The sequence below is a fragment of the Aricia agestis genome, chromosome 3 (genome assembly GCF_905147365.1).
Source record: "Aricia agestis chromosome 3, ilAriAges1.1, whole genome shotgun sequence".
In the NCBI taxonomy this organism is placed as follows: domain Eukaryota; kingdom Metazoa; phylum Arthropoda; class Insecta; order Lepidoptera; family Lycaenidae; genus Aricia; species Aricia agestis.
In genome coordinates, this window is record NC_056408.1 from 19802558 (window position 1) to 19824601 (window position 22044).

The 22044-nt window shown below is 34.9% G+C and overlaps 1 protein-coding gene across 11 annotated transcripts in view; it reads left to right on the plus strand.

Annotated features, from left to right (window-relative positions):
* Window positions 1-678: 678 nt before the first annotated feature.
* The window catches only part of LOC121725637 (zinc finger protein OZF-like), a 71376-nt gene continuing 50010 nt past the window's right edge, over window positions 679-22044 (plus strand). For 9 of the 11 annotated variants that reach the window (XM_042112657.1, XM_042112664.1, XM_042112659.1 and 6 more), the window contains exons 1-5: window positions 679-959; window positions 2186-2336; window positions 3612-3662; window positions 4545-4661; window positions 5425-5595. In XM_042112657.1, coding sequence (XP_041968591.1) covers window positions 813-959; window positions 2186-2336; window positions 3612-3662; window positions 4545-4661; window positions 5425-5595 — 637 coding nt within the window. In that variant the 5' untranslated portion in view covers window positions 679-812. Of the gene's footprint in view, window positions 960-2185; window positions 2337-3611; window positions 3663-4544; window positions 4662-5424; window positions 5596-9493; window positions 10109-19221; window positions 20119-22044 lie in introns of those variants that run through there. The other 2 variants (XM_042112656.1, XM_042112655.1) reach the window with 2 other exon arrangements.

Consider the following 22044-nt stretch of genomic DNA (forward strand, 5'->3'; position numbering starts at 1 on the left):
CGTCGTACGCGTCCAGTAGCGTTAGCATATTATATCTGTTACCGTTACACGTGTGTTATTGAGTTTGCGTTTCGGAGTTATTTGTTAGTAGTTAATGGTTATTGTTTTTGGATTTTTGTTGAGTTTTGTTGTGTTATTTGTTAGTTGTTACGTTTGAACGTTAAATTTGTTAAGTTTTTGTTATTCGTATTAACGTTTGAACATTGCCGTGCGTCTGTGGTATGAATTAGCTACTCACGGAATATATTAATATGAAGCTGATACAAATTATCGGACGCATCCATAAACCTCGTATTCCTGCTGGGGAACCCTTGGGCGAGTCCAACTCGTACTTGGTTAATACTGTGGTTAGTGTAGCCCTATAAAAATAACTAGTTCCGGTAACGTAATTTTTTTTTTTAAATAACTTAAAATAAAAAAACTTTTTTTGCACTCAGTACTTAAGAGAAACGTCAATTGAACCAGGTGTCATGTTAATTCGCCCGAGTTGTATATATCCTATATGTATAGTATGTTTTCGTGCATTCTTGATACCCCCCCCCCCCCCCGGCATTTAAAATATTATGTAATACGAAATGTTACTTTTCCCCTCATAATGTTACTTTTGCATGACAATAAGTAACTTTCGAACATACAGCTCTGGCAACACTGCTTATTGGTTTTATCTGAAACAAATATGGCCGATCGACGCTAGCGGCTCTATCGCGTTTCCGTTAATCGGTATTAGAATAGTTATAACATTCTTCTTTTCTGTAAATTAGTGTTACTGTTAAACTCTATCGTCGATATATATACCATATAAATCTGGAAAAATGGATTCGGATACTTGGAAAATTGAAAATAGCATTTGCCGATGTTGTCACGCCGAAGGCTATTTCTTCAACTTAGGCGAACCACGTCCGTTCTGTGGTCAAACGGAGGTGTATGCGGATATGATCAGAGACATTTTTGATATAGATGTGAGTACCTGACCCTGTAATAAACATATTATGAATATTATCAACGCTTATTGTTCTATCACTAATCATCATCGGTCCATGGACCAAGCGGACTGAATAACACCGAAAGGTTGTAACTTACCGTATCTAAGTCTTACTACCGTACTTAGCGCTTTTAAATTTAGTATGTTATTATTTTAGCAATATTCCGCGAAATAAACCTCAACCTGTAAGTAAATGAGTGAGTGTACGCATAGGCATGCGTACAGCACCTCCCACCTCTCCCACACCACCACCACACGACTGTATGGGCGCCGCAGACTCGATCGCACAAAAATGCTGCGATTTCCCGTAATGTTAGCAAATTCATGCAAGGCCCCACACCACCATGCAATTTGAAAACCTCGTTGCAGAACACCACCACTATTTCACTTGACGGACGTTGTTCGTAGAGTCAACATTCTGAGGATGCTCCGGTGTTGGGGCGAAACGCACATTGAGGTTTTCAAATTGCATGGTGGTGTGGGGCCTTGCATGAATTTGCTAACATTACGGGAGATTTTATCGGTATGTTTACTACTGTGGTAACCATACTGTTTAAAAGTTGGCTTTCTCCCTGGCCTTGTCCATCTTTCTATATCTTAGCTAAATTCCATTTAAATTTATCCAGTCACAGAGCCTTTTTGATGCAAGACTATTTGTTCCAGTCAAAGGCATTCTATTATGTTGCCTGAAAAAGATTTAGAGAACTAATCTGATGAGAAAGACCAATATTTTAAATTCACATTCCTCTTTATTATTGGTATAGACATTAGAGCTCAATCATCAGACTTACAATGAAAAGTAACTGACTAAGTATGATATCCATAGCTGAGCAATCTAGGCTTTCTCAGACTTAAGATTACACTTATTGTAAAACAACTAAATATACTGATCGGCAGAACAGATTTTGATGAAATTTGGAATGCAGATACTTTGAGTCCCATGGGAGGACATAGGATAGTTTAAATTATGAAAATGTTATCATTTCTGCACAATAACTTTAAAAGATTTACACCTAATTTGCTAAATTAATTTAATTGTTTGTTCTTTGAGACCTGGAAAAAGAACATAACATGATCAATTTTGTCCCGGTACCATCTAGTAATAAATAATAATATAAATGCACTGACAAAGCAGCCGAAAAGGAGATAATATTATGGTTCAAATAATAAGGTTGAAACATTAATGTACTAAAATTGTTTCAGATGAGGCCATTACCAGGGCCACTATGTGATTTGACATACACAATATGTATGTCTTGTATTTTCAAGTTACGAGAGGCAATTCAGTTCAAGAAACAAGTGCAGAGCTGTGAAGATAAATTTCTAGATTATTATTACACAAATAAGTTAGAAGGTATGTTTTATTAATTCAATATTGAAATACAGTTATAATATTATGTTGTTTCTATGCATTAGATACAACCACTCACAGTAAACATAATATTATGTATTACATACACTTTGTATACATTTACTCTGTACACTGGAAAGAGCAAGTACAGTAGAAACTTGATGCCCTCAGTTATACGGATTTGCAATCCAACTGGACTGCCATCAGAAAATGTATCTCTTACTAATTTATTACTAAACATTAAATTTCTGTGTTGAATTAAACAAACACATAAATCATAATATTAAAATGCACTTTACAAATGCATCAAACCCACTGTTTTCATACATTACAGCAATTTGGGGCTGTTTCACCACTTCCTGATAAGTGCCGGATCCACAACTTAACATGACAGATAGAGTATGGAGCATCTGTCAGAAAAGTTATGGATAGCCTATCCGGCATTTATCTGTAAGAAACTTGATAACCGGACTGGTTATCAAGTTTCTGCTGTATTACAATTTGTTTAAAACAAGATGAAGTTATAAGTTGTGATATAACTTTTCTCTAGTTTTTCTCTCATTATTAAGTATTTTATTAATAAAAATTTAAAAAATTTACAACATATTTATGAAATCATGTTTTAGGGGGATATAAGATTATCATATATATTGGATCCGAGATCATTGAGTCAATGATATTGGATAATGTAATATAGACATATGATTCATTTCTTCCTTGATCATAGATTTTTGACATTTGCTGACTGCTGAGGGATTAGATCCAATACGGTCATAGAAATAGGTGTTGCCAGTTATTTAATATAAAAAAGAGTTTTTAATTTCTTGTTTGTTAATATGTTTCAAATAATGTAATGTAATTATTTTTCTAATTATATACTTGGATAATCTTGCTGAAATAACAAAAAACAAGCCATATTAAAAATGACGATGTCTTTTGACAAATCGAATTCTCTGAGGTCTAGTAACCCTGATGTTAATACCTGTCAGCAATAGCGCTCTCCATTGGCTATTGAAACCACATATGACGTAAAATAGGATCAATAAAATATGATAATGTAATATGTAGATATGATCAAATGATCATATATATTGGATGCTATATATAATCATAGAAATGATCCAATATAAATGATAATGTAATACCCCCCCTTACAGTAGTGTAATTTTTGTGAAACTATGCAGAAGCATTAATGTTTTTATTAAACATTTATGCTACCATAGCGTGTTTTGTTCATAGAAGATAATAGAAATAATTATAATTTATTTTGTTTTGTAGTTAAGAAAAAGGATGTTGCACAAGCAGTCATCAAGATAGAACCAGTTGTTGGTAAGTTGATTTGACATCTATCATCACAGGATAACTTAATAATAAGAACTTAAAAAAATGAATTCTAATATAACAAACAACACTTTAATCTTAAATCGTAAAACATTAAAATCTGGATTAAGAGTTTACACTTTGGGTAAACTCTTAATCCAGATTTAATGTTTACCCACTAAATTGAACTGGATCTTTGCATTATAGTACGGGAGCCCTATAACAATTTTTTTTATTATTATGAAGCAAATTTTTTGTGATCATTTTGATAAGAAGAACAACATTTATATCTGCGAAAAATCTCGAAAGTGGTAGATAACAGAGATAGATTACAGAAAGTGGTAGATAACAGAGATTAACAGAGAAGGATTTCGTACTTTGACTTAATTGTCCTAAAATATGGATTATTCTATTTGTAGGACAATGTTACTCTTAAATTATATGACTATTAATCTATCAATATACAAAAAATTTGCTTGTTAGAGTTCCGTTATAGGGTTCTGTGATCAACAAAACTTGGTTGACTACTGAACCCTTAAACGGAAAAATGATGAATGTAAGAATCTCCCAGTAGTTATAGGTACTATACTAAGTTTATTAACATTATAGTATACTTACACTAATATTGACAGTTACCATGTATTTTTAAACCATGATTAACCACGTGAATGCATTGTGAAAAAAAAAATTAATTAGTTTTTAAGTTTTTTCTGTTTGTTTTAGTATGCTTGATTTATTTCATAATAATTTTTGTGCAATTTCATTTTTAACTATTTTCGAAAATTTTTAAATGGCTTATAGTTACAATTTACTATTTAGTTGCTAAAGCTGTAAGTTTTCCCAAGAAACAAAAATAAATAAATACTAGCATGAAACTAACCAATTTTTCAGAATTCAAAGAGGAGTATTTGAATGAAGATGAATTTGATAGTAATGATGATACAAATCAGGATTTTGCAATGCACGATGATAATGATGACGACGATGAAGATGACGATGATGATGAAGGTAAATTATTGTGTGTTATATTATTGTTATAATTTAGAAAGACGAGAGAGAGAGAGAAGAATATTATTATGTACAAAATATTGTTCTTGTCTTCGTACACATTTTAACATGGATGAGAATTGTTTTATACTTCATAAAAAATTGCATCGGCCTATTCGATGTTTCAAACAATGAAAACTACATGGATTAGTGGGATATTACATTATCAAAATATATCTCTGATCATTTATAATGTGATCATAATATATTTGATCCAATTTTGACTATTTAATCATATCTGCATATTACATTATCACATTTCATTGATCCTATTTTACTTCATAATATGTGGTTTCAATAGCCAATGGAGAGCGCTAACACTGACAGGTATTGACGTCAGGGTTACTAGATCTCAGAGAATTCGATTTGTCAAAAGATATCTATCGTCATTTTAAGTATGGCTTGTCTTTTGTTACTTCAGCAAGATTATCCAAGTATATAATTAGAAAAATAATTACATTACATTATTTGAAACATATTAATGAATAAGAAATTATAAACTCTTTTTTATATTAAATAACTGGCAACAGCTGTTTCTATGACCGTATTGGATCCAATCTCTCAGCGAATTTCAAAAATCTATGATCAAGGAGAAAATGAATCATATTATATCTACATGGATAATGTATCCAATATAATTTACTCATAGAATAAAAAATTATCAACATAGTCAAAGGTCAAACAAATGAGACTAAGACATTATTTAACCATTTTTAATTTTTAGGTTCAAAATTGGAATATCTGCTCAAGAAGGGAAAAGGAAAAGGCAAAGGGAAGTCGGAGCCTGTCCAAGTGGTGATCAAGGCAGAGTCGGCACCGGTCAAGCCAGAGCAGAGAACGACAAACAAGAAGCTCGTGAAAGTTAACAAGATAACTGTTCCAGTGAAAAAGAAAGGTAGGTGCTGCATACTTCTACCTGCCAGTTTGGGGACCATTTCAAAATGATACATTTTTTTATGTAAATTATGTTATTAACACAGAGTCTTTGCCACTCACTCTGACATTGGCAACTCACCAAGGAGCCATTATTAAAAAGAAGAAGAAGAAGATCTACTAAATGACGTTGCGCCAAAATTCGTTTATGGCACGGGATAATCTTTTCGGGATAAAAATATCCTTGATGTCCTTTCCGGGGCTCAAAGTATAACCATAGTCCATACCTAAGTTCAGCAAAATAGCTTTTGATGTTTATAAAATAATAAAATATAGATTCTAACAAAAATGAATTGCTTAATGTGCTGTACGCGCTAATTTCGAGAACCGAGAGTCCGTCCCTGACGACCTCAGACAATAAGATGATTGGAAGTGATTCAACTTGGAATCACTTCCAATCATCTTATTGATGCCATTATATTATCTGTGCCAAATAACATAAAAATTGCTCCAGTAGTTCGTGAGATAAGCCCTTTCAAATATTTTCCTCTATTTTTTCGGTCCTATTAGTCTTAGCGTGACAAAATATTGCCTGCCTACCTCGATAAATGGGCTATCTAACACTGAAAGATTTTTTCAATTCGGACTAGTAGTTCCTGAGATTAGCGCGTTCAAACAAACAAACTGAGCACATGGCTTGAGACAGTAAGTGATTATGTAAATCCACTAAAATGTCATAGATAGGTAGAGATAGTGGTTTCAAAACGAGCAAGTAAGACATTAACAACATTAATATCACTTTGAGATTGTCCCCATACTGGCATCTAATCAATGTGCCTAATTTTAATAATACTGTTTAAAATTTTTCTCATGCTAGGATTTGTTTTGTTCTTACATCAGCAACATTTATAGTATAGGTTCCGTAGAACAGTTTTTTTTTTAATTACTATCAAGCTAATTTTTCGTGAGTAGCTTCATTTTAATAAGACTAACAACAATTTCCTCCGCGAAAATTCTCAAAAGTGGTAGCTAACAAAGATATAAAGGATTTAATATTTCGATTCAATGATCCTAAAATATGGATTTGTTCTATTTCTAGGACAATGTTACTCTTAAATTATATAACTATTAATCTATCAATATACAAAAAATCGGCCGGTTAGGGTTCCATAGGACGACGAAGACTTCTTGATTAACCCTAAAATGGAAGTTGAACTAGACGAGATAATTTTTATTAAAATTAATATCGCGCGGGAACCGTACATTTTTCCGGGATAAAAAGTGTCCTATGTCCTTTCCCGGGACTGAAAGTACTTCCATACCAAATTTCCGCAAAATCGTTTCATCGGTTTGGGCGTATCTCTACACACTTTCGAATTTATATAATATTATAGTGAGTAAGTATGGATATCTTTGATGGTAATTAAAAATAGGCGCATTGAAATTTTTATTATAAATTATCTATAGGTTTTAAGGATCCAGCGAAGGTACCTCCACTGTCTCTGGCAGTCCAAAGTGCAAAGGTCGTCTTAACTCTTATGGCAGTACAGGCATCCGTTCAACGTTAACTTTATGACTATTATCATCATCCACGTTGATTTAATACATACAGTCCGACAAGGCTTTATATGAACGTGGCAAGAAAAAGAACTAAACGCTTCTATTATACAAAAACATCATTTTTGACATGTATTTGACAGTTCTCCTTTACCAGCAGCGCCTATTGACATCATTGACACATTCATATAGAGCCTTGTCGAACTGTAAATTAGTTGTGCTTTCATACATTTTTTAAATCGAGACTGCCCGACTAAAGTGTGTTTAAGAGCACTTTTGCACTGACATAAATATTTGTGTGATTGGTTAATTTATTGAAACGGAATTTTATTTCGGATTGAACCTACATTCATCGTAAATAGTTTAATCCAGAATTCGCATGATATTGTACTTCAGAATTTGTGTGTTATCTTTATTATGTGACTTATAGCTACCGCCTGAAACTGCTACCTTGAATATTATGTTAGATTGACTGTTGTCTTATATTATTTCACTTAACCTCAATATTCTATATTAAGACCATATTATTATCTATACTGAAATTGAAAATTTATTTTTCAAACAAAAATAATAAAATAGACAAAAAAATTATCTATACTGAAATTGAAAATTTATTTTTCAAATAAAAATAATAAGATAGACAAGAAAATTACGTACTCGCGATGACACATAGTAGCCTTTAAAGGCTGTTTGGTTCTTTGGTTCCCAAGCTACTCCTGTACTTGATGCAATACTCTGTAAGCGTGATATTTCGCTGACCCTTTGGTAGGGGGGAGGGAAGAAAGATCCGGTTTGGGCTTGGAACAACATTTCAGAAAAACTGTGAATCGATGTCTGTTAATCTCTGACTGAGTACGGGCGTTCGGTATACTTCAATAAACATTTTTTTCTCCGGCTAATGCTATAACATCCGAAGTTGATGTTGAGTCACATAAAATACAGTTGCTATTTCCTTTAGTAATGGCTTTTGCCACATTGTCATGTCGCAATTCCGTGGAGCTTGAAGACAAAAGTCTTCGTTCAATGCGTGCTTCCCGTTATGACCTACGGGGCGGAAACCTAGCCTTTTACAGCAGAGCTAGCTCGTAAGTTTTCCGTTGCTCAGCGTGCCATGGAGCGCGCTATGCTCGGAGGTTCTTTGGCGGATTCGTCAAAGAACTAAAGTCACCGATATAGTGCAGAGAATCAGTACGCTGAAGTGGAACTGGGCTGGTCATGTAGCTCGAAGAAGGGACGATCGCTGGAGTAAACTTACTCTGGAATGGAGACCGAGACTGGGAAATCAGGGTGTAGGTCGACCTCCAACTAGGTGGGAGTGGTGGGACAACGATCTCCGTTTAGTTGCGGGTCCATGTTGGATGCGAGTAGCAGGATATCGGCCATCTTGGCGTTCATTGAGAGAGGCCTATGTCCAGCAGTGGACGAATATAGGCAGATATGATGAATTGCTTTTGATGAAAAACCTTTCTCATTATTAAAATTATTTTTTTAAAATTAGTAAAATTATTTTGCTTCTTATTTTTATCACCTTTAATTCTATGTATCTCCTAAACTCTGAAGTATTGATCGTACAGTAAAAATGTTTAGACGTTATTTATAGGAAATTTAATGTACTTAGATATAATTAATGTAGAAGTCACTAAAGAGATATTATAAATAATTTTCAAGTCACAAGCAAATACCTTGAAAAAGAGACCTTTCCCCGCTCCGGACCTCCGACTTGTTTCTCTTCCACGGGGGCTTTTAGTATGTTCATCTGGACACATTTAGGAATAAAAAATGTAGCAACTTTCAAAATTACATGAATTATTTGGTCTGATCGACGATTCTGAAACTAATTTTCTTAGATTACATCGCATGATATACATCCAGACATTTTCGCTGCTTTTTGGATGTACGGATTGATATCCTGCCTTCATTGTATTAAGACCATAGACCACTGCACATATTGTCATCTTGAAGCAAAATGCGTGGTCACTGGTCTCTGATAGCCCTTTTGGTTGCAAGTGATGTAGATTTTATAACTTCATCACGTTAGATTAGATATGTACAAAACGTTGGCACCTGCCGATTTCTTTGTCTTCTGTTCATGAGCGTCGCCTAGAGTCAAGAAGCGTTGAAACACATGCGCATTTAAAAAAAAATGGTACTTACAAACCAGTAAATGGTTCTGCTGTTAAGCGAATAATGTCTCTTGTAGAAGACAAGTCCTGATAACTCAAGTCAGTATGCACTCGATGAGCGATCTATCATCTTTATATGTATACCATGTAACTCTTCGACAATGCCCAAAATCAGGAAGATTCGAAATCACAAAAAAGTTTGCAATGAGACTGTTAAAGACGTTTTTTTTTGTCTTCTAGATAAAAATAATAAGTTCAAACTGCGGAAGGAAGATTATGAGAAATCGGACGGTACATACAAGTGCACTAAATGTGAAAAGCAATACAAATACGAAGATAGCTTACGTCAACACCTTATGGCCAAGCATTACAATATTCTCAAAAAACCTAAGCACACGTGCGACATATGCAAACAGGAATTCGTCACCCACGTCCAGTTCACAGTCCACAAGCACGAGGAGCATAATATAGACGACCGCTTCAAATGTAACGCATGTCCCAAGATATTTAATTCTGAACGCCAGCTAATAAGGCACAGGGACGGCTTCCACATGCTCGGGGAGAAGTACAAGTGTAACAGCTGCGACTACGTGTGCTACTACAGCGAGGCGCTCACAAGACACAAGGTCAAACACAAAACGGCCAAAGACCACCGTTGCAAGTTTTGCGGGAAGTCCTTTTTGCGCAGAACGACTATGCTTTTCCACGAGCGCATCCATACGGGCGACAAGAGAAAGATTTGTAACGAGTGCGGAAAGGCTTTCGTGCAAAAAGCCAGCCTCAACTACCACATGACTAAGCACCATCCAGAAGTTAAGTTTTGATATCCTGATACAAATTTGTATTTATGTACTATTGAATAATATCAATTCGACTAAATGAAGATACCGATTTATAATAGTATAGTTTATTTCCAAGCTGTGTTAACATAATTCAATTATTGCCCTTACTCTACATTTAGCACAAAGTTTTAGACATAATCTAAAAAGTATTGATTTTTTCGGAAGGAAGACTAAACGAATAATACTGTCACATGTATGTATTTATTGGCCCTTGCCCTGATAACGCCATCATTGCTTTAATATCAAAACTTCTTTGACTACATAAAAACTCGAGATACTTTTATCCCTTTCAAGGTCTGCTGTCTTTGTCGGTCATAAGTCATAATCATAACTCATAAGGGGCGTCCACAAATTACGTCAGGTGTTTTTTTTTTCAATTTTCTGACCGTTTCGTGAGATTTTATTCAACCCCTTCCCCCGCCCCCCAATCTCACGTGTGATTCAAAATGTGGGTTTCTTACGTAAATGTGAACAGTCAAATGAATAACGTCTAAGTACGAATGAAATTATATTTTTTTTCGAAAGAATTAGTGAATGATCTTAATCGTATCACGATCACGCTTAAGCATACGTACAATTTGGATGAAATGGACCAAAATAGTATATATATTTTTGTAATAATGAGAAAAAAACGTGAGATTTGCCGAGCCTCCCCGCGGTCTCTCTAACGTAGGATTAGATGAGATTTGACTTGACCCCCTCCCCCCTTAAACACCTCACGTAATTTGGGACGCCCCCTAAGACATTTCCAATATGCCAGACAAAAACAAGTAGACCTTGTACATATCGTTATTCTCTGTGTTTATTTATATGTACCCCATTTCGAATTTGCTTATCCTGTCCAAGATTCTGTAGCAAGCAGTTAACAAGCAAGTTCAAGCAACTTACAATTGAGCTGAATAATTTCCAATCTCGTTTTCGCGGAGATCATAGCTCTTCTTCTGCATTACCGAAGGTGACTTAGACATTGGTCAGGCCATGGACAGTTGGCAACAGACAATAATTGTTCTTCTCGATTTAAGTATATAGTTGAGCATTTATTTCAGTAAATTATGACCTCTTACTTCGCTCAGATGCTGTAGAGTTTAGAGTGAAGTGAGAGAAGGTCGGCTTCGGCTCTAGAGTAGTTTGAATCCTGTCTAAAAGATCGCCAGCAGCCTATTTTGACACCCAACTTTATTTTAGACTAGTTGCTGGTGTTCTTCAGGGTACAGTGTTATCACCTTCACTTTTTTAATTGTTTATTAATGAAATATCAAAGGTCATGTCTTCTTTTTATATTTATATAGAAAACTGACAGATATACAATAGTAACATTAACCTTTAAGTACCCGCGTTGTTTTGGGTAACGTTCCGTCACGCGTGGGGTCTAGAAGTACCCCAATATAAATATACATATAAATTCAGAATTGTTTAATAAATTTTAAAACCCGTTTTATATTATAAGAAAATATATTATTTTATTTATGAAAAGCATTTATGAATAATATACTAACCATTATTTAGACAGTAAAGATGAACTAACCAATCTTGTGCATAGAATTTTTAAGGCACATGTTTAATGCAGAAAAATTAAACAAAAATGTCTACTTCTGAGTAACTTCTTAATTTTTTCTAATAAAATAAGACTTACAAATAAGTCATCAAATGAAAAATTAACACTAAACATTACAGAACAAAAATTGACAATCCTTGAAAAGTACTAAGTACCCCAAACTACTATAATTAAACCATGAGTAGGCAAGGTAAGTAATAAATAATTTTACTGAATGAGGCTTGCAAATAGTTTTATAGCAAGGCTTACGGAAAATAATAATTGGTTCTGGGACAATAATAGCATCTTCGCTTAATTTTTGGTGCACTAGGTCAAGCTACCTCTATTTCTTCCAAAAAGATTCAACGTCATTAAAATTGTATAATATGATTTGTGCAATTTGATTTGAATTTGAAAAAAGTATATACTTTAATCATGGGTGGGGTCTGCAGGTGTCCCCACATGAGAAAAAATGTAATTTCTCTTAGCGGAGGAGCGACGGACTTTTACTGACTGAAATACCTTGCATTGCTTCGAGATGAGCCGAAAACGAGCGAACGTAACTTGCCAATAAAAAAAATACCGTCAGAAACTACGCGTGGGGTCTGCGTAGACCCCACCAGGCGTTAAAGGTAAAGGGCATATTTCACCACTTCCTGATAAATCCCGAATAGTCTATCCACCACTAAACTTGACAGATTAATGAAATTAAGAATCTGTCAAAAAAGTTTCGAATAGCCTTGTCAACCCGTAAAAATCTCAGGGAATCACTATCGGTAATAGACAGTTGCGCAGCAGAATAATTTTTATTTTAGATCTTAGATGCCATTACGTTTAATGGTAGTATAATATAGATAAGTAAAGAGATGAAAAATTTAGTTTTGTTTATTTTTTACTCAAACCTAATATGGGCGGTACATGTTAAAGATGTCACGTGGGCGTGCTAAGGCCTGATTACACCTTGCGATTAGAGTAGCATAAACACATTACCGAGTGCTAGGCCGAGAGTTTAATATAAAAGTGGATCTATGAAATGGACGAATTTTTTGCTAATTCTTCCATCAGTAGTAGAATTAGTAACTTGGTATACTTTTTACTAAACTATTTCCGATCTACGTTAGCCGTTGTCTTTGCACTAACTGACTGCCTCGCCAGTCGCCACAATAGTCAAAAATACGTGTTTATACTCACTTGATTTTCAAATTTTTGGTTAGTCCACTTACTCCATCCACTTACACCTTGAGTGAGTAATGATTAATGACTAATGAGACTTTTAAAGACGTTTTTTTGTCTTCTAGATAAAAATAATAAGTTCAAACTGCGGAAGGAAGACTATGAGAAATCGGACGGTACATACAAGTGCACTAAATGTGAAAAGCAATACAAATCCGAAGATGGCTTACGTCAACACCTGAAGGCCAAACATTACAATATTCTCAAAAAGCCTAAGCGTTACACGTGCGACATATGCAAACAGGAATTCTTCACCAACACCCAGATCACAGTCCACAAGTACGAGGAGCATAATATAGACAATCGTTTCCGATGTAACGCATGTCCCAAGATATTCAATTCTGAACGCCAGCTAATAAGGCACAGGAACGGCTTCCACATGCTCGGGGAGAAGTTTAAGTGTAACAGCTGCGACTACGTGTGCTACCACGTACAGGCACTTAGAAGACACAAGGTCAAACACAAAACGGCCAAAGACCATCATTGCAAGTTTTGCGGGAAGTCTTTTTTGCGTAGAACGACTATGCTTTTCCACGAGCGCATCCATACGGGCGACAAGAGAAAGATTTGTAACGAGTGCGGAAAGGCTTTCGTGCAAAAAGCCAGCCTCAACTACCACATGACTAAGCACCATCCAGAAGTTAAATTTTGATATCGATACTATTGAATAATATCAACTTGTCTAAATTAACCTAAATACCTAAATACTTTATTTCCAAAGTGTTACCATAATTGAATTATTTGCCCTTACACTACATTTAGCACACAGTTTCAGACATAATCTAAAAAGTATTGATTTTTTTGGAAGGAAGACTAAACGAATAATACTGTCACATGTATTTATTTATGAGAAATACCATTTCTGGATTTTTTGTTCTTATCGGTAATTGAAGGACACTTAAAAAATAGAAACATCGTTGAAAGAATGACTCTGATAGCTTAAAAATTCACCAAGATATGACAATTCAAATATCTCATAAAAACCCGAAACGCTCCATACAAAGTGCTACGAAAGACTGACGTCGGTCTTTCGTAGTTTGTACGCATCGGGAGACAACTTTGTTCGACAGGTATATTAAATATTGCGTTTATGAAAGTGGTTTCATAACAAAAGTTGTTTTTAATTGCATAAGTTATCGAATTGTATACAAATATTATGAAATTTAATTGAAAAAAAAATACGACTTGAATATCCAACTTTAAAGGCGCATAACAAAAAAATACAAATGCTATCAAGCTGAAATTTTGGGAACACTTATTTTTTACCGTGATTTCTTTATTTTATTAACAAAATTCGCTAATCTTTGACCTTGTCATCATCCCTATTCTACCGCTTCTCAATTTTGGTTTCTGTGGATCTTTTCTATTGATATACAGTGTGTTTGTGTAAACACCGTTATCCTTGAAACCATCAAATGAGACCATCAAAATGAACTACTTTTTCTATGAGAACAATGCTGGGTACTCAAAAAAAAATGCCGTCTTCATACCCATACGGATGCCAGGATCGGCAATTTGTATGGGTATGAAGACGGATTTTTTTGAGTTCCCAGCATTGTTCTCATAGAAAAAGTTGTTCATTTTGACGGTCTCATTTCATGGTTTCAAGGATAACGGTGTTTACACAAACACACTGTAATTGGCAAGGTCAAGTGATGGGTTCTTGCCCTGGGACCACCATCATTGCTTTAATTTCAAAACTTCTTTGGTACAATAACTCTTGATACTTTTATCCCTTTCAAGGGCTGCTGTCTTTGTCGGTTATAGCGCATAAGACATTTCCATTATGCCAGACAAAAACAATCAGACCTTGTACATATTGTTTTAGGTATCCCATTTCGATTCTGCCTATCCTGTCCAAGATTCTGTAGCAAGCAGTTGAAGCAACTTTTCTGAATAATTTCCAATCTCGTTTTCGCGGAGATCATAGCACTTCTACATAACAGTCTACTGCATTACTACTGAAAGTGACTTAGACATTGGTCAGGCCATGGACAATGGGCAACTGACAATAATTATTGTTCTCCTCGATTTAAGTATATAGTTGAGCATTTATTTCAGTAAATTATGACCCCTTACTTCGCTCAGATGCTGTAGAGTGAAGTGCGAGAAGGTCGGCTTCAGCTCTAGAGTGGTTTGACTCCAGTCTAAAAGATCGCCAGCAGCCTATATTGACTCCCAAATTCATATTAGACTAGTTGCTGGTGTTCTTCTGGGTAGTCTCATCACCTTCACTTTTTAGGGTTCCGTACCCAAAGGGTAAAAACGGGACCCTATTACTGAGACTTCGATGTCTATCCGTCTGTCCGTCGGTCTCCAGGCTGTAACTCAAGAACTGCTGTAGCTAGACTTCTGAAATTTTCACCGATTGTGTATTTCTGTTGCTACTATAACAAATACTAAAAACAAAATTAAATAAATATTTAAGGGGGGCTCCCATACAACAAACGTGATTTTTTTTTAACTTTTTTGCTCGTAGTCAATAATGGTAGCAGATAGGCACTTGAAATAATTACAATATACTTAATTATATTTGTGCTTTAATAATTAATAATAAAATTAAAATAAAATAAATATTTAAGGGGGGCTCCCATACAAAACACAATTTTTTGCCAACTGTCGCTCAATAACGATAAGGAAACCTTCGTGCGCGAGTCCGACACGTACTTGGCCGATTTTATTTAATAATTGTTTATAAAATCGGCCACTTCATCCACTTATACCTTGAGTGAGTAATGATTAATGACTAATGAGACTTTTAAAGACTTTTTTTGTCTTCTAGATAAAAATAATAAGTTCAAACTGCGGAAGGAAGACTATGAGAAATCGGACGGTACATACAAGTGCACTAAATGTGAAAAGCAATACAAATCCGAAGATGGCTTACGTCAACACCTGAAGGCCAAACATTACAATATTCTCAAAAAACCTAAGCGTTACACGTGCGACATATGCAAACAGGAATTCTTCACCAACACCCAGATCACAGTCCACAAGTACGAGGAGCATAATATAGACAATCGTTTCCGATGTAACGCATGTCCCAAGATATTCAATTCTGAACGCCAGCTAATAAGGCACAGGAACGGCTTCCACATGCTCGGGGAGAAGTTTAAGTGTAACAGCTGCGACTACGTGTGCTACCACGTTCAGGCACTTAAAAGACACAAGGTCAAACACAAAATGGCCAAAGACCACCGTTGCAAGTTTTGCGGGAAGTCCTTTTTGCGCAGAACGACTATGCTTTTCCACGAGCGCATCCATACGGGCGACAAGAGAAAGATCTGTAACGAGTGCGGAAAGGCTTTCGTGCAAAAAGCCAGCCTCAACTACCACATGACTAAGCACCATCCAGAAGTTAAATTTTGATATCGTAAAAATACCAGATATCTGAATCTTCAGTTCTCTGACAGAATAGGTATTAGAAACTTCTGGAACTGGCACCGACTTAAAAATTATGAAGATTGAGTACAGAAATAGTTGAGGTTTAGCTGAATTCGGAAAAAGGCACTATTAGATAGGAAAAATTATTTAATACTGTTACGTGCTAGGGTTCGAGGATTTGGAGAGAAAGACCTGGTGACTCTCTTGAAGACTTAATTCACTAAGTCTAGGTCATACAAGCACACATTAGGTCACAACACTTAGCACTAAGTCCAAACACTAATCACTAGGTCCAATCACTAAGCACTATCGTGTCCTAGGTCGTAGCCAAGTCGCAGGTTTCACTGGTTCACTCACTATTGATCACTTGTTGTCACTGTGAAATCACCTTGATGATCGCTCAGATCGAACTGAATTCCGGCCCGTCCTCCTGTGGCTATTTATGTGGCGAGACGAATTCCAGAAAGTTTCCGATTCACGTAAACAAGTATAGGAACTTTCTAGGAGGCTCGAGCATGTACCACCTAGCGCCATCTAGTTTCGAGTAGGAGATTTATGTGCAGTGTGTCGCCTGATCAGTTTCGCTGGTTTGTCGCTAGATGGCACTACGTGTCCGTATACCATGTACCATAACTATAATTTTTAGTTCATATTATAATGATGTTATTATTGTTTTTACATTGGAAGCGGTTTAATTTTTTGTTAAAACTAATAATTTCACTTTTTTTAGTTACCTAGTAAACTATCGCGTATATTCTATGTATCTTATTACAATTTGTTAAGAGATGAACTCACAAATATCAGGTAGGTAAAAAATTTTAAACAATACATTAAAAAAATCGAAGTGACACGTGAAAAAAAACACGTGCTAGGTAATTTAACAATTTAAAGTAATGTCAAATGTGTGCCACGTGTCATCGAATGAATTTAAATCAATATAGTGTCCATGTCCTAATTGTACATAATATTCATTTATGAACCTTTCATACTCTGAAATTAAATTAATATTTCTGTGTAATTTATTTTCCAAGTTTAAAAATCCATGCAAACTCAAATGAATTTCCAAGAGTATCATTAATTTCTTCTAAAGGTAATTTTAATGGAAGATCTTGAAACTTATTATTCTTATGAATTGTAGTACTTTGAAAAATAGTTTCACATAATTCTTGCTCTGAAGTATGTTCGACAAACGTTTGTGGGATACTTTCTGCTTGCCAGAAACGCTGTATGTCATGAATATCATGGTTGCAATTAATACATAATAAAGACTTGGATTATTAATATAACATTTTAAACTTTCGCGTTGCATTATAATTAAACTTTTTTAATCGGGACTTAACGCGACTCATTTAAGTAGTAATGCTACTACGAGTACATACTTTTTCTCGACGTTTCGGCCGTGTTGCAACGGCCGTTGTCACGAGGGGACTTGGATTATTAATGTTGTTGCTTGGCAAGGCACCCCCTATTACATGCCCAAATTTAGTATTTATGAAGCGTGGCTGCTGAGCCTTATGCCCAGTATATGTATCTTGAAGCAGGTTGTTGAAGAGCTGGCTGTTGCTCTGGAAGCAGCACCTAGAAAAATATGTCGGCTCCAATAAGCATATCTATTTCTGATGGTATGTAAAAATCTGAATCTGCTAAATTCAGTTTTGGAGGAATATTGATAGCTGCCAAGTCAATTTTGTATTGTGGAAGCCTGCTTGTGATTTTATCTAGCACATGGCAGTGTCACCTTATACGGTACGGTAATGTTTAAGCGAGAAAACCTCGATAGGGGTAAAATATTTTGCAGCATTATTTGTGTTGGTGACCCCTACTGCTTGTATTATTTTTATTTGGAGTGATCCCCAGTACATCTATAATTTTTTTAGTTACTAAGGATACCTGAGACGCCGAATCCAAAATCGCATTGATTTGCAATTCCCTTCCGCTCTGAGAATAAAGTTTTAATTTCACAATGGGCAACAATACTTTATTGCTGTCAATATTAGAAATTAAAGTGACAGGTTGCTTGTGAGAAGGTTCATCCTGAAGTAATGTATTGTGATTTTGTTTACAAATGTTGCACCGGAAATGATATTCGCATTTACCACGGTGATCATTCATACATACATTGCATAATTTATACTCTTTGCTAAAATTAATTCTGTCTGCAGAGGGCAACAGTTTAAAACTTTTACAATTACGTAATTTGTGGTCATTACTTACAATAAGCACATGAAGAAGCTGCAGACGTAGTGACGTTCATCGCCGGCTTGTAGTGAGTCTTGGTTGCAGTAGTAGGCTCTGCATTCTCCAAGGCCTAGGCTCGCTTTTCCAGGAATAGTAGAAACTCCTCAATAGTAGGATCGGACTCATTGCCGCGTTTCAATTGGTAAGCTCGCGATGTGTATGTATCCAATTTACGATATAAAATAGTTAGAATCACAGTGTCCCATGGTTCAGTGTTCACATCTAAATTTTTTAAAGCAGCTAAACATTGCCTGACTTGAGAAACAAAATCACGTAAGTAACTTGGAGTTGATCTGACCAAAGCATTCATATCTAACAATGAATTAATGTGTTCATTTACAATTTAAACCTATGATTGTACCTATCGTTTAATATTTTAGGTGCTTCATCATAGCTTTGAGGACTCAGAGGTAGATTCTTTATTTTAATATCAAATGACTCCTTTTGCAAAAAACGAACGTAAGTAATATAATTTTTGAACATATTGATCTGTCTTTATGGACGATAGCAGTAAAGAGGTTTATAAAAGGGATAAATTCCAATTGGTCCCTAATTTCTGAACATTTTACACACGTTAATTACCATTAATTTAAATTAGGTGTAAGATATCAGAAAAGTCATAGTTATAAGAGAAGAGAAGTTTACAACTTTTCGTGTTTCAAGTCTGACGTTAATCGCCGGCAGAAACTACGAAACATCACAGATGAGACTATTAAAGTCATTTTTCTGTCTTTTAGATGAAAAAAAAAAATTCAGACTGCGGGAAGAAGATTATGAGCGATCGGATGATAACTTCAAGTGCCTCAAATGTGACAAGGTATACAACAAGCTACATTCTCTGCGGGAACACCTTAAGACCAAACATTACGACATGGTCAAATTACACGAGTGCAACATATGCCAACGAGCATTCTCCACCGATGTCCAGTTCATAGTCCACAAGTACGAGGAGCATAATATAGACGATCGCTTCAAATGTAACGCATGTACCATGGTGTTCAATACTAAACGCCAGCTAATAAAGCACAGGAACGGCTTCCACATGCTCGGGGAGAAGTTTAAGTGTAACAGCTGCGACTACGTGTGCTACCACGTACAGGCACTTAGAAGACACAAGGTCAAACACAAAACGGCCAAAGACCATCATTGCAAGTTTTGCCGGAAATCTTTTTTGCGTAGATCGACTTTGCGTTACCACGAGCGGATCCATACGGGCGACAAGCGAAAGATTTGTAACGAGTGCGGAGAGGCTTTCGTGCAAAAAGCCAGCCTCAACTACCACATGACTAAGCACCATCCAGAAGTTAAATTTTGATATCGTAAAACGTTTATAGAATTTACGCCTAAAGTTTCCCCATCTTAAATAAGTTAAAATTTCCCCATATTAAACATTTTTGGTGGTTGTACGAGTATGAATAAAATAATATCCTTAGACAAACCAGCCATCTCTAACTTATTCCACAGTTTATAATATATGAAACCATATCAATCAGTGCTCAGTAATGAATTGCTTGCAAACATCAATTTATATATTAGTAAACGCTCTAAACGAAAGCCAGTAAGTACTCTTTGACATTCCACCTTTTAGCAACAAAGTTAGACGGTATAATCCGCTACATCGTACCTATGTGTCAGTCCTACAATGACATTTGTTCAAAATATCGAAATTTTTCATCAAAAAATTTTTGTTCATAATAGAAGTCTTTGCTTGATTGTAATACACTATGGTAGATGTTAATTAGTTTTACTTAATGCACCTTAAAGTTATTTTAGTGTTAATATTTTCCTAAATTAAGTCGTTGTTTGGTAGTGTAATTAATTTCTTTTTTTTACTAATAAAAGCTGTGTACAATATTTAGATTAATGAATAATTCACCAATGTTTTACTAACTTATTAACCTAATTTGTAAATACCTAGTTCATTATTATTTTTGTACATTGATTAAATTTAAAAAAAATAAACAGGAGTTTTCATAGTACTTACAACATAATAATAAGTAATAACTAACCGTATGCTTCAGAACTTATACAGTGTGTTAGTGTAAACACCGTTGTCCTTGAAACCATCAAATGAGCCCGACAAAATGAACAACTTTTTCTATGAGAACAATGTTGGGAACTCAAAAAAATCCGTCGTCATATCCGGATACCCATACAAATTGCTGATCCAGGCTTACGTATGGGTATGAAGACGGCATTTTTTTTTTTTGAGTTCCCAGCATTGTTCTCATAGAAAAAGTTGTTCATTTTGACGGGCTCATTTGATGGTATAGCACTTTCAGATACACACTGTATAGCACTTTCAGTAGCGAGGCCCGGTCTAAATTTCGGAAACCAAATTGTGTGTCTAGTAATAATTTTGTAATACTATCCAACTGTTTATTTAGTAAGCCATCAAGTAGAGTTTTTTTTTTTTTACAATTGGAACCACTATCGTTTTAATAAGATCCTGAGACAAATAGGAATGACGTAAACAAAGTTTCATACCAAGTATTCCTATATAATAGGTTGGTGGAAAAGTCTTTTCGCATTATATTATGAACTTGGCATAAAATCTCTTGGACTGTCATAAAATCTCTTGGACTATATCAATTGTATCTGGCTGATTTTGGTATCATTAAAAAGTTTTTATTTTACAGAAGACAACAATTCCAAATTCAAATTAGGTAAATATGAGATTTTCATTTGTTTTTCTTATTGTTAAAATGAGTGATTCCAATGAAGAAATTCGATACATTTTTAAATTACAAAAAGGTAAAAATGCAATGCAAGCCGCGAAAAAAAATGTGATGTTTATCGACCTAGTGCATCTCTAAAAGTAGCGCTGAAATTTCAGAAATCTTAATAATAGGGTTTACTGACTTCGTTGTCTGTCCGTCTGCCTGTTTGTCGATATGTCTCCAGGCTGTATCTCAAGAACCGCTATAGCTAGACTTCTTACATTTTTAAAGATTGTGAATATCTGTTGCCGCTATAAGAACAAATACTAAAAATAAAATAAAGTTAATATTTAAGGGGGGCTCCCTTACAAGAAACGTTATTTTTTTGGCCTTTTTTGCTCACGAATCAATAATAGTAACAGCGAGGCACTTGAAAATTTCACAAAATCCTTAATTTTGTTTGTACTTTAATAATTAATAATAAAATTAAAATAAAGTTATTGTTTAAGTACTCCCATACAAAAAACACAATTTTTTGTCTACTTTTGCTAAGATGAAAAAAGATATAAACAATGATTTTTTTTAAATCTCTATTAACAATATTATTAACTATTGTATAAAGAATTTACAAAAATGTATTACAGTTTAGACATTTTTTTAAATATATTTTTCATGGGTCGAAAGTACCCAAATTTGAGATTTTTCGAATCTTTAAAAATTCATAGCTTTAAAAATATTAACTTTATCGTGAAAAGTCATAGGACCTTTTTTATTAATGTTTCAATAAAGAATATAAAAAAAAAATGTCCTGTTGAAAAATAACAATTCCTTGCAATTGTTTAAACAATGTTTGTTTAAACAAGGTGACCCGTTTGCTCGTTTGCCCCCTTATTTCATAAA